The 13,365-nt window shown below is 38.6% G+C and overlaps 1 protein-coding gene across 3 annotated transcripts in view; it reads left to right on the top strand.

Annotated features, from left to right (window-relative positions):
* The window catches only part of INPP5A (inositol polyphosphate-5-phosphatase A), a 427,857-nt gene extending 414,492 nt beyond the window's left edge, over window positions 1–13,365 (top strand). For 2 of the 3 annotated variants that reach the window (XM_048857376.2, XM_048857378.2), the window contains exons 13-16: window positions 5,128–5,239; window positions 10,227–10,295; window positions 11,564–11,600; window positions 11,746–13,365. In XM_048857376.2, coding sequence (XP_048713333.1) covers window positions 5,128–5,239; window positions 10,227–10,295; window positions 11,564–11,600; window positions 11,746–11,795 — 268 coding nt within the window. In that variant the 3' untranslated portion in view covers window positions 11,796–13,365. Of the gene's footprint in view, window positions 1–5,127; window positions 5,240–10,226; window positions 10,296–11,563; window positions 11,652–11,745 lie in introns of all 3 variants that reach the window. The other variant, XM_048857377.2, reaches the window with a different exon arrangement.

The raw sequence follows: 13,365 nt of genomic DNA, 5'->3' as shown, positions 1-13,365 counted from the left end.
AAAAAGTCTACAATAAGGAGAAAAAGCAGCAGAAAATACCAGCACTGGAAAAATAAGACATCCTGATCATAGAATCATAGAAGATCAGAGTTGGAAGGGACCTCAGGAGGTCATCTAGTCCAACCCCCTGCTCAAAGCAGGACCAATCCCCAACTAAATCATCCCAGCCAGCGCTTTGTCAAGCCTGACCTTAAAAACTTCTAAGGAAGGAAATTCCATCACCTCCCTAGGTAACTCATTCCAGTGTTGAGCGTGGTGGGAACTCAAGCCCAGGGTTCCAGGACACTGTAGGGTCTGAGCTTGAGTTAAGCTGGAATCCAGCACAGACCCAAGTCAAAAAGTCAAAGTAACCATATACCAGAGTCCCTAGCAACCCCACCCCCAAAATGTGGCTGCTCTAGCCCTGGGATCATGGTGCACTGGGAGAAAACTTTACTGCCTGCCCTACACGTTACCAGGAAGCAGCTCATTTTGCAAAAGGCTTGATTGGTTCGCTCTCCATTGCCAACCCAGAAGGGACTCTGATAGTGTGCTTGAAGATCAGTGCTCAGAAGAGAATGAGTTAAAGCTGACCTGAGCTGCTGCCGTTCACGAAGCGTGGGTGGCTTCCATTTTCAGTGGAGTGGATTGCAGATTATTGGGATAGAGAGGACTAAGGAAGTTGTCCCATGGAATTATGAGAGAATTCTGACTGATTCCCAGGACGCAAATCAAATAGGGCTGCATCTACACTGCAATGCAATAACGCTCAGATCCTGGATTCCAGCTTAACTCAAGCTCAGACCCTACAGTGTCCTGGAACCCTGGGCTTGAGCCCTGGGTTAGCACAGTTGCAGTGTAGACACAAAGAGGGGGGTTAGGCTTGAGCCTGGGATCAAGCATGGGCTTTATGTTGCAGGATAGACATACCTGTGTGGGTATATCTACACAGCAAAAAAAAATAAAATAAAATGTGGCTGGCCCATGCCAGCTGTCTCGAGCTCGTGGGGCTTGGGCTGTGGGTCTGTTTCATGGCTAAGTAGATTTCTGGGCTTGGGCTGGAGCCCAGGCTCTAGGGCCCTGCGGGGATGGAGGTGCCTAAGAGCCCTGCATTGGCCTGTGTAGAGGAACCACATCAGTTCCATTACATCTGTCCCCTTCCTCAACCATGAAGGAAGGGGCCAGATTTTTGCCCTTCCTTCTTTGTGGTGCACTCCCTTATCAATTTTTCACATATATCAGTATTGTATGGGGAATGAGGATGGCATGATCTGTCAAATGTACAGTGACAAGGTAGGTGAATCCCAATGCACTGGGGGTGTAGCCGTGCTGGGTGCTACTACAGCTTTAGAATGGAGTTAGGGGTTCCTTTCCCGCTCCACACCAAACGGATAGAGGAGGATTTGTCCCAGACTGATTTGGGTTAAATTGCTCTATTCATGATTGGATAACTAACTACAGCACTTCTTTCAACGTGAATCTCAGCAATATAGTTCCAAGCTATGATATAAGAAATCTGATTTTGTTTGTCAAAGCTACTTCTAAACTACAGTAACTTCTTTATAGAGTCATCATCATTAAAGAGCCTGGAGAATCACCAGGAGTCCTCATAATGTGAAATTGATGAGATCAATAAAGGAGATTTGTAAATACCAATTTACAGAATATAGACTCTTGAATTAAATGCTGTAATACTTAAGTTTAGGGGATCTTTTCAGGTACAGAGCATCACGCTTTAAGAACCTTAGAGTTTATACTGTAAAAGGGTGGGCTATATGAAATGTGATTGATTCATATAACTTCTCTAATAAAAAGTAGTGTTTCTTATGTTGGGTTCTTGTGCAACTAAAGCAAGAGATGTATTCATGGGTTACCAGAAAAAGTCAATTCTTAAATTGCAAAGAGCTTCAGCTACCAACCATATTACATCATCAAAACATCTCACGGACACTCAGAAATAAGCTGTACTTCTGTATGGCAGTGAAGCAGCAAATTGAATTCTCATAATATGTTTTGAAAATGAGTCTTGTTAGGTTTGATGAGGTGGAAAAGGTACTGAGATCACTGGTTTGTTCCAATACATTCAGTACACTTTACTTGGCTGTTTGCCATGGCTAATCTTTTTAATGGCAGTATAGCTTCTAAACCCATTTGGTAGAAAGTTATGCATCTCAGTTTTATAATATCACACCAAGTAGGGTGGTAAATAACTTTCTATTCAAGCATGAAAGCCTTTTTTGTTACAATCCCAGAAATCTTATTTTAAAAACCTTATCTTGAAAGCCTCAGTAATTCCTTTATGAATTCAGCAATAAGCAGAATAAAAGGCAAACCTCCTGATTTATATTTATTAGTTTTTAAATGCACCTATCCAGTCCTCTTATTCAAAGACTTATGAGTTCACCTATCTAGCACTTATTTCTAAAAATGCATCAATAATTTAGGAACAATGTCCAACAAATTCAGTCCTCCCAGAACCCTCTGGATTCCTCAAAAAACTCCCCACTCGCTCACTTACTCTCCTCTTTAGGAAAAGTCTGGGAGAACAACTGAGCCTTACAGCATGACCTTGAAGGTCAGCAAATTCAAAGTTATGGAGAATCCAAGTATTAAGTGGATCCCATTGTCAGTGATCCCTCACTGAAAAGGAACTGGTTTCATCCCCCTGACAGCTAAACCAGGGGCTGTTATCTGAAGTGCCTGAGATGATTTTGACTCAGTGGCCTCACATGGATGTGGTCTCTGAGGTAATCAGAGTCCAACCTATTTAAATCATTATAGGTTACTTCAGCTGCATTTAGAAATTAAGCCGAAGCTATCACAGAACCCACACGTGATGGAGTGTCCTGCTAGAAAATGTCCTTAAACAAATAAACCATCATAGTCTGTGGAGTGGTCTACAGAGAGCATATTGCAGTGTCCCCTTCTCAAAAGGACTACTGTGGTGAGGTCTGTATCCGACAGACAAAGATGCATCCTTCGAGACATCTTTCATTCTCATCAACTGCTACTACAGGGACATCCAGAAGTAGTTGAAGATCCAGCAAAGCCCCCTGGTTTGGTTGGACAGTTTCCCCGCATTAGAGAACTGATACCACCTCTTCAGTGTCTTCACATTGGTTCCTTGAACCTCCCAGTTTAACTCCAGTCTTGTCCGGATTGATTTGCATCCAAAACCCAAGACCTGATTCCATCATTCTTATGTGTGAGAACTACTTAAAACCATTGTGGCAACAGAATAAACTTGGATTTAGTAAGGGATACTGTAGCATGTAGCAGAAAATGGTAGTCCTCAGTGCTGTGTCAAAATTTAAATACCAACTATGCAAATGAATGCCTCTCAAGTCAAAGAATGAACAAAGTTAAGAAGGAAACGTGGCCTGACTGACCCCTGAAAATCTGCAGTTTAGCTCATGTGTCCAGGTACTTATTGTACCCAAACATGTCTGTCTGGATTTGGCCTAAGCATTGTCCCATTAATATTTGCTACTACTGTAATTGCACAAAGAGGAATAAAACTTAAAATAATCAGGAGAAATAAAGAAGAGCCATTCTTTTCAGAATCCAGTTTTTTTCAGAAGGTGTAATTTTCTTGGTTGCTATTCAACTATTTATTTATTGTCGGACTGTTCCCAGTAACATCACTCAGGAGCAGCAGAAGGAATATTAAGCAACATGATGCCATTCTATCCATTCTGTGGTATTGTTTGGTTGGCTTCATAGTAGAGGTTACAGCTGATAACTCTTCTTTTGCAGTTTCCCTGGGTTTTTTTCATTAGGGCTGAACCTTGATTGTGCTTGGCTGTAGATAGTGATGGTAGGGTTGCCAGATGGGTAGATAAAATTTGGCTAAAGAGAGGGGATGAAAATTATATAACAAGGAACTAATGGGTGTCTTGTGATGTTAAAGCGCAGCGGCTCCCTTGCTCATTGCTTGCAAATATGCTTAGACAATATAGTAATGCCAGTAAGCTTCATTAGATCAGCATCTATATTGAATTCAAAGAAAAATACACCCACATATACATTCCATCATATCTGCTTTATTCCAAACACCTTTACCAAAGAGACAAAATATGTGTGTGTGCTATTACTGTGACTTCAGATTGAGTTATGGCATTTTATAAAGCATTTTAGTTTTATTTCCCCTTGTTTTCATTTGCCCTTCGGTCATTATCTCCCCCTGTATCACCAGCTGCCCATTCTTTAAGAGAGAGCCCACAGCCATCCTTCCCCTTGAGCCATCAGGGAGCCCAGCAGAGCAGCCAGAGCTTACCTACCACTTGGATCTTTGTATTTCAGTGAAGCCTAGGCCGCTGTGGGGTTTTAAAGCCTCTGACACTGTCTCCTGTGTAATTCCTGAAATAGTTCCCCCTTGAGGAAGTGATTCAAAGGAAATTTAGTGAGAAGAACATCAGTTTCCTGAGTACTTCCCCATATTAATTTATACCCCAGAATCATGCAATGGTCCACTGTGTTCAAAGACTTTGTTCTTGCTTTAGTCCTTCTCCATTGTTGTTGTTCTTTTTATTTATTATTGTAGAGCCTAGGAACCCCGGTCATAGACCCCATTGTGCTAGGTGCTATACAAACACAGAACAAACAGCCAGTCCTTGCCCCAAAGAGCCTACGATCTAAGTATATGACAAAATTGAACAGATGGATCTCTAAAAATAAGCGCTTATTTTCTCTCCAAAAAAAAAAAAAAGTCAGGTGAGAGTATGGTGCTTTGAGATTTAAAGGGAGATGAAGAAAAGTTTTTAAATGAACACATAACTTTTTAGACTAAAGTGAGTTTATGAGGATGAGGAGAGAAATAAAGGTAAAGTATGCCAAGTCATTGATTTTTATTCATTAAGGACCAGCTCCTGTGAGGTGGTAAGCACCCTTCTCTCTCATTGAAATCCAAGGGGATGAGGACATTGAGCACTTTAAAGGAAGTGCTCAGCACCTTGCAGGATTGGGCCCTAAATTTCGGAATGGGAGGGACATATGTGTTAAACAGGTACATTTTGAAAGAACTGACTTTTGCAGGTTTAAAAAAAATCAAGATGGTGTGGATTGAGCCAGTGGCGATGAAAGCTGCCTTACAGAAAGTTTAATAAGTCAGGGTGGTTGCTGACAGATGTTGCACTGATTCTTTTCCAGTTATCCATACAGTGAAGATTGTAGCCAGGGAAAGCAGTACATGAATACTAGATGTCCAGCTTGGTGTGATAGAATTCTGATGTCACATTCAGCCAAGGAACTGATTCTAAAAGTAAGTACACCCGTGTGATCACATTATTTTCTAGTTATTTCTTCGTTTCTCTTCAACATAGTGTTTGTTTTTGTTTTTCTATTTCTTGCCTCTCCCTGAATTCTTAACTGTCCAGAGTAAACCCCAGGATAGCTGAAGACAGCAACACCAAAGCAATGATCACATTTTTCCCTTATGCAAAGTTTTTCATCTGATGATCTTAGTGTTTTACAAACATTGTACAGTTAAGTTTCACAAATCCCCTCTGAGACTTAGAGTCCCTTGGTTTCAGTGCATAGTGATAAGTCTAATTTTGCCAATGCCATAGCAACAGTGTTGCTCAAGAATTTCCCAGATTCCCTCCCCTCCCTTCCTCCTCCCTGGCCCCTTTTTTTGCTGTACAGATACTCAGCCAGATCCTGGGATCAGACCAAACTACACACTTCACAACAGGGTAGAAAGGGGACCTTTGTATTCCCCTTATCATGTGTGTAGGCCTGGTCCCTCATGCCAGGTTACAGCAACCTGAATGCTATCACAATTTACACAAGTTGCAAATGGGCCCAGAGAACCAAAAACACATAAGGAGATCTTAGGGGCATCCCATCCAGGCCTCTTTGCTCTTACCATGCCCCATTTTCCTGCTATGCCAGAAGTGGGTGTGAGGGACATGCTAGAGCAGTGGTGGGCAAACTGTTGCACGCGGCCCACAAGGGTAATCTGCTGGCGGGCTGCGAGACAGTTTGTTTATGTTGACCGTCCACAGGCACGGCCACCCGCAGTTCCCAGTGGCCGTGGTTCACCATTCCCGGCCAATGGGAACTGCGGGAAGCAGCGCAGGCCGCAGGGACATGCTGGCCGCCACTTCCCGCAGTGCCCATTGGCCAGGAACGGCAAACCACAGCTACTGGGAGCTGCGGGCGGCCATACCTGTGGACGGTCAATGTAAACAAACTGTCTCGCGGCCCACCAGCGGATTACCCTGACAGGCCGCAGGTTGCCCACCACTGAGCTAATGTCTGTGCTGTGACTTTCTACCACGCTATAGTGAGCTGGTGATCTTGGGGTTACTCCAGAGGGCTTTATTGACAGATTGTGATGGCTGTGCAGTCACAGCAGCTTTATCACACCCACAAGTCTTGCCCACCTTCTCCAAAAACGTCTTGACTTGACAAGCTTATTTAAGATCCAACGCTCTGTGTTTGTCTTCGTTTTTCTGCATACTGACGTGGTTTTTTAACATTAATTACAATAGGTAGGATTGGAAAATAAATCCTCACACTACTGGCTCTGTGTGTGTTTGTGTGTGTCGTATTGGTACATTTCAAACTTGATTTCTTTATATTTATAACCTTCTCTCTTTCCCTCTCTCATCAGTGTTGTGTATCTCATGATAATGTTTGCTTTGCAGTAAGTTACATAATTACAATCAAAAGATAACTCACTGAAACTTGAGAGTATTTTTTCCATAGCTACTCAAGTTTCTGTCTCTCTAAAGCACTTCTTCTCATGTTAACCTCTAAGAAGTGTTGGCATTAGCACCTTAAACGTTTCACCAAACCCTCATTCAGGGGTGAAATTCACCCCTCATTGCATAAAATCTGAGCAACTTGGTTTGTTCAGGGAAATTCTTGAGGTCTGGTGAATGGAATTCACTTCCTTAACTTGGGGACAGGCTGTGGCTATGGTACAGCCCCTCTGTGACTAATCCAGTCATGGGTCTGGACTAGCATTTTAAGACCTTCTGCATCTCCTGTATAAATGTTGCCAGCCAATGGATCCACAGAGGTTCCAGATCTCCATCCATGATGGCCTTTTTGGGACCAAGATAGGGACCTCCTTCATGTGCAGAAGCACTGCAGTAGCCCCCATGTGGCTGCTCTGTCCAAGGCCTTCCTATACAGCCACAAGGCTGAACTAGTGAAAAGGGCCCTATGCATTTGGATTAATTTAATCTTTTAATTGGTGGTTAATGCCATCAACGAGCTCAAGATAAAGGCAATATTATGCTATTTATTATGCACAATAATTAAAATGTATATAACATCTGAATACTGTGGAACCCTAGTATTCAGTAGGAAAGCAATACCGGGAAAACAAAGTTGCCAAAAAGGGTCAGGAACGGAGAATGAACTGGATATAAGCTTTCTATGCAATACTGCAGCATAAAAAGTCAATGGAAATTTGGGCTTCATATGTAGAATCATATACCAAAGAGATGATAATTTTGCATCTCTATATGACACTGGTAAGACAGTAAATACAATATTGCATATACTTCTAGACACCCATGGAATTCTCCATAACAAAGGACAGAGTGACCAATGAGGGAAGATTTTAAAAATTAGCTACGAATCAGAGGAGATATAACTGTGTATAAATGTTTGAAGAGTGTAAACACCAGCAAAGAGAGGAATTGTTTAAGATTATATTAGGGAGTCTAACCAAATGCAATGAGACAAACTTAAACATAGGAAAATCAAGGCTGAACACCAGAGAAAATTTGTAACAATGAGGTCAACTGGCCTGAAATAATCTCCACAGGGAAGTGGCAGAAGTTCACTTGGAGCATTAAGGGCTCAATTTTCAAAATCCTTTTTAATCTTGTGTCTGCAATTTTGCATTTGCAAAATTTGGGCATGCTATTTTGGATATGGACAAAGATTTGTGCATACAAAAATTACAGGGGGAAATTAGAGCCACATTTTCTGCTGATGTAAATTGCACAGCTGCATTAACTTCAGTTTAGGTGTTCTAGTTTACACCATCAGAGAATAAGGCTCTTATACAGCTGTGGGCCACTTGGAAATTTTGGCCCACAAAACCTGAGCAAAGCAATACATAATAGGGAAGAGTACTGAATCGGTGGAGGAAAAAGCAAGATGATGTAGTAGGTCTAAGTCATTTCTAATTACTGCATACAGTCAAGAAAACTGTATTTGCCTTCCCACAGACTTCAGATCTTATTTCTTTATAAATGTTTACACTGTGCACTGTTAGAAATATTTGAAGCTTTAAAAAAGGATCAGTGAGGAAACCAAAAACACACTATTAGACGATACTTAATTGCAAGTCTGATACATTCTTATACTTTAAATAGCTGTTTATCTTTTAAAATTAGAGACAAAGAATTTCTTCGGTATAACTAGTTGAGAAATTATTATGCATTGTTGTTGTTTTTTTAACATGTTAGGTGCTTTGTTGTAGGTAGCTGAAGAATTGACTTTCAGCTCTGGCCGACTTACCTCTTATTTCAAAGAACAAATGATAGTAAATCGGCACTTTTTTGTAGAAAAAGGAGTAGTGTGTGCAAATTAGCACACAACACAGTATGTTCAGCTCCACACACTAGGCGTTACAGATTGTACAGACATGGGGCTGTAAACAGCTTTCGTGCAACATCATCTATCATGCTATGGTCGGTTACCTCACCATCATGTTATTTTATGCTTCCTGAGCCCTAAAACACCAAAGGTTGCCCACTGCTAGGGGAGTTGCGTTGATGCCTGATAGCATGCAGTAATGAATGCTCAGCCAAGTGTATATTGTTTCTGCTTGTGCGCTGCTGTAATTTGTTTATCTGTCTAAAGATTATGCAGTTGAAAATCCACAATTTTATGCTGCCTTTGTAAATTATCAAGTCGCTTTTGATGAATGTATCCCCACTTCCGATAGTGGTGGCATTATGATCTTGAAATATTGGAAAGTGCTCATGCATACAATGCAGAAGGTTATGTTTTTATATTTTTTGGCAGACAACCGTGCTATAAAGTAAATCTGACCTTAAGCTTCCTTACTGCATTAAAGATAATTCAGTTTTAACTTTATAGTCCTAAATGCTGCTGTTTATATAAAGTTCTTGCCCAGTCAAACTTGACTGATTACAGATGAGAAAATCTTGACTGTTTCATACAAAATAAATGAGTATTGTAAACTATTTTAAAGCACATATATGGTTGTATTAGAGACTTGCCAGTGTGCAGACTCCAGATTTAATTAGCTTTCAGGAATTGTTTAGTATAATAAGAAATTGTAAGCCTCTCTGTGTGTTTATTCCTAAAGGGTTGTGCTCGATAAAATAGGCTGTCAAAATCACACATTCAGTGTAAATGGCAGAAAGATGAGTACATTCTATTATTCATTAAATCATAGCTGCAAAGAGAACAAGTGTATAAGAAGAAAGTTCAACATAGAGTCGAATGAGAGCAGTTCACAGGACTAGCTAGAGAAATGCTCTCCTTCAATTGAGGCTGATTTTCTTAAGATATTTTGAATGCTCTTTTTATTAAAGGAAAGTATCTAATAGAAATAGGATACTTTTGCTTTCTTCTTTCATAGCTAAATATTTTAACTGTGTTGTAGAAAATATTCAACAGCTGTTTCTACTTGTTTAACTTTACATAGTTGATGCAATAACACAATGGGGACCATGGCTAGGGCTCTTGGGTGCTCAGGTAATTCAACTAATAAATAATAAGGATAAAGGATGTGTTCATGTTTCTGCTTGTACATTTAAAATATTACTATATGGGGACATAGGATGTTTTTTAATGAGACAATGTGAATTCCATGTTATTCCGAGAGCGACATTCACGTCCTGTGTAATTCAGTAAAAAGATTTCTGAGCTGTTCCTAAAAAAGAGGACTGTGGTGAAACCGCTTGCTGCATTTCACTGACACAAGATTTGAATGTAGCTATAACTGAGTCCTTAGTTTCCACCTCTTAAATATTAGTTGCTAAAAGTTGTTAAAGCCCTAGAAGGGAGTGGTAGTGATTTGTAAGTATTTTATGTGGAAATTGCACAAAGCTTTGCAATGGATATTTAATGTAACATTTCTACATTTGAGCCTATGTAATCTTTGCTCTGAGGACCAAGTTGAATATGCTGTCACTAAGAAATCTTGTTGCATGTTCTTACTGAACTTCCATTCATGTAACCTTTCCTTACTTAGTTTTCTCTGAAATCTGAAGAATAACTGAACTGATTAGTCTTTTTTTTTTAATTAGTCAGAAAATGATGAGAAGATAGTGATTTATGACCATATTGGGCCAAATGTCTGCATGGGGGATCACAAGGTAATTTAACTCAGTGTTACAGTATTGTATTATACTGTGTTTTATTAGGAACATAAAATGCGTGTATTAATTTCTACTCCTTTTATATTGAAGTCAATTATTTTTCTCCTTTTTTATTTTAAACTAGATGTTTTGGAAAATTGTGTACCAGTTTGGGGTTAAATTGAGCTGAAATCAGTAGAAATGCTATATTAGAGACAAGCACGAGTTTCAGTAAAGAACAGGATAATGTTCCAGAATGCAGCATAAAACATAATATAAATCAGTATGAGCAAATATATCTGTATTTATAATCTTACCTAAATAAAGTGCCCATGGAAAACTTCAGTTTCACTTAGTTATCTAGATTGTTCCTGAATATAATTTTAATTAATTTGGTGTCTAGTTGACTATTAGAACAATAAAATGCTAACAGTACCATATATAAGCGACAGGTAAGAAAAAGAATATTTAGTGATATGCCAGTTTAAAAAGATCAAAGATGATAAAAACATAATTTTTAAGTAACCCATATAGTTAGCTAATTCTCCTCTGAATATACCACAGACTGGAACCGCAGTTAGAAATATTTGATCAATAAGCACCTGGTTTCTTTGAAAATCCTGTAAACCCCTAAAAACATCTCTGATATTTTAAGACTGACTACCCGTGTAAAAATTTCAGTTAGAAATCTGAAAACTATACTGCAGTGGCTCTTGAATTATGATTTTAGGAATGGTAATGGGATACTTAAATAAATACAAATTTACAAATATAATAAGTATTTATTTATTTATTTTTACCGTCATCATTTTTGTGGAGGTAGTAAAATGTTTTTCAAAGGAAGAAGGGATTTTACAGATATACTAACTTGTATGATAAAATTTAAAGTGCAGTGTCCTTCAGGAATAGAGTAATAGCCAGATTGGATACAATCATTTTGATTTCTTTTATGACTGATTTATTTAACAAGCATCCTCTTTCAACAGAGTTAATATGACAAATGAAATAAGGTGCTATGTAGGGGGCTCAATCCTGCTTCTATTGAGATCAATGGCAAGATTCCCATAGATTTCATTGGGAGCACAGGATCAGCCCAATAAGTAGCTGTCTTCCTGAATCTCTTGAGAATTGTAAGATTACAGTAATGAAGGAAGTCTAGATTATTGCATCAGTTTGTCAATGGTTATAGATTGATTCTTACTCTGTTTGAAATAATCGTTACAAAGTGTTTGATCTCTTTCTACCTTTCAAGTGTATAACCCCTATTTCTCCCTAACTTGCTGCAGCCTGTGTTCCTGTCCTTTCGAATAGCTGCTGGGGCAGGTAAACCTATTGCAAATGTGCACAAGTGTTGTGTCGTGCAGTGATGTGGTGGTAAATATCATTTTTTTCCCCTTTGTTTATATTTTCTACATCATTTCCCCTTTGTGTTTATTTTTCTTTTAAAAAAATGCCAATTCTGCAACAGGAAAAAGATGCCCTCGAAATGAGAAGATCTTTCGTGAAACCACTCTGTAGCATGGAGGAGGAAAGAATAAGCAGTATATTGAAATGCATAATCCTAACAGCTGTATTGATAAATCAAGTCTTGAGTGCCACATTTTTAGACTGCTGATCGTACACTATGCTTCAGCATCTGGACTCTGTTCGGGAAAAGCCTCACATACCTCACTGTCTTGTATGTTCATGTGACATCAAGTAGAAATGTGGAATTATTTTTATATATATATATATATATATTATACGTCACGGTTCTGTTGCCAAAACTCTAATAGACAGCAGTGATGTTCTGTATTTTAGATTTCACAATTTTCAACTTTTAATAAGTGTTTGTCAATGTGGAAAAGCTACTTCAGCACATTTTAAACTTTTAAAGGTGTCATGCCTAACATTATATATCTGTACCATTTGGGGGTTTTGTACATTGGATTATATAGATAGAGATTTTGATGGTTTTAAATGGTATTTTCTTCATTGACCAAGGCTTATGGTTTGTTTTAGTTTTAGAATTTTGTTTTGTTTTTCATATTTTCTAGATTTTTTTCTCATGTTATTTACTATTCTGCCATGTAACATGGTTTTGAATCACACAGCAGCTGCTTTCTATACATACATATGTGTGTGTCTATATATATATATATGTATGTGTGTGTATATATACACAGATATATAAATAATTTATAAACCTTACCAAAACGTATGCTAAATATACTTTCCATTATGACTGCTTGAGAGTGCCATATCAGCAATTAGTGTTGGAGTCTAGCAGTTTTAGTTAAGTGTACATCAACAATCAACATTTATAAAACAAATAATATATAGCCGTGCCATCACCAATACAGATATATAGTATACTATATAGCACATATATTAGCAGTTTCACTTTGTTACTCCTATAATACCTTCTTTCTAAGTACTATTAAGGTCTGAATGTGAAGTCTCTAGTTAGGTTTGGGTGTACCTTTCAAGAATTTTGTAAACTGTTTTTGTCTGTCTTTTGTTACTGTTTTATGGTGCCAAGTATTGTATATTAAAACAATAACAACATGGGAGAAGAAAATTAGAAGTCTGTTTCAGAGAGCATCTGCACCCAACACAGACTGTATTACACAAAGTGTTAGCGAAAAGGACTGTAAATTTTCTTAGTTAGTAGCTATGTACAACCTGCAACATAACCTTGTTATGAACATTTTTCTCCCACCACTAAGTACAACATTAAAAGGTGATTAGAGAGTCTGTTGATGAAACACAAATGTATGTTTTATTGATTTAATTTAGAACACTACAGAGTTCATGGACTGTGTGATGGCATTAGATTGATGCTTGATTTTGGTATAAATCACTACCATTGAAAATGATTTGATGTCCGCTTGCAGAATTTGTTTTCATGACAATACAGTCTGGGTTTGTATTAAGTACTGTTGTTCATAGGGTTTCTGCAGCTCTGCAATGTCAATGTGCCATGTTGCAATATAACCACCCGGTAATTCTATTTAACACGAATAGAGATTCAACTCATGGTAACTTTGAAGGCCTTTAGAAATGAGTACTCTGGTTCTCAAGCAATAAATCTGATCATAATGAAAAA

Source organism: Caretta caretta, chromosome 7, assembly GCF_965140235.1.
Source record: "Caretta caretta isolate rCarCar2 chromosome 7, rCarCar1.hap1, whole genome shotgun sequence".
Taxonomy (NCBI): domain Eukaryota; kingdom Metazoa; phylum Chordata; order Testudines; family Cheloniidae; genus Caretta; species Caretta caretta.
The sequence above is the reverse complement of the archived record's forward strand: the minus strand, read 5'-3'. Positions and strand labels throughout refer to the sequence as shown.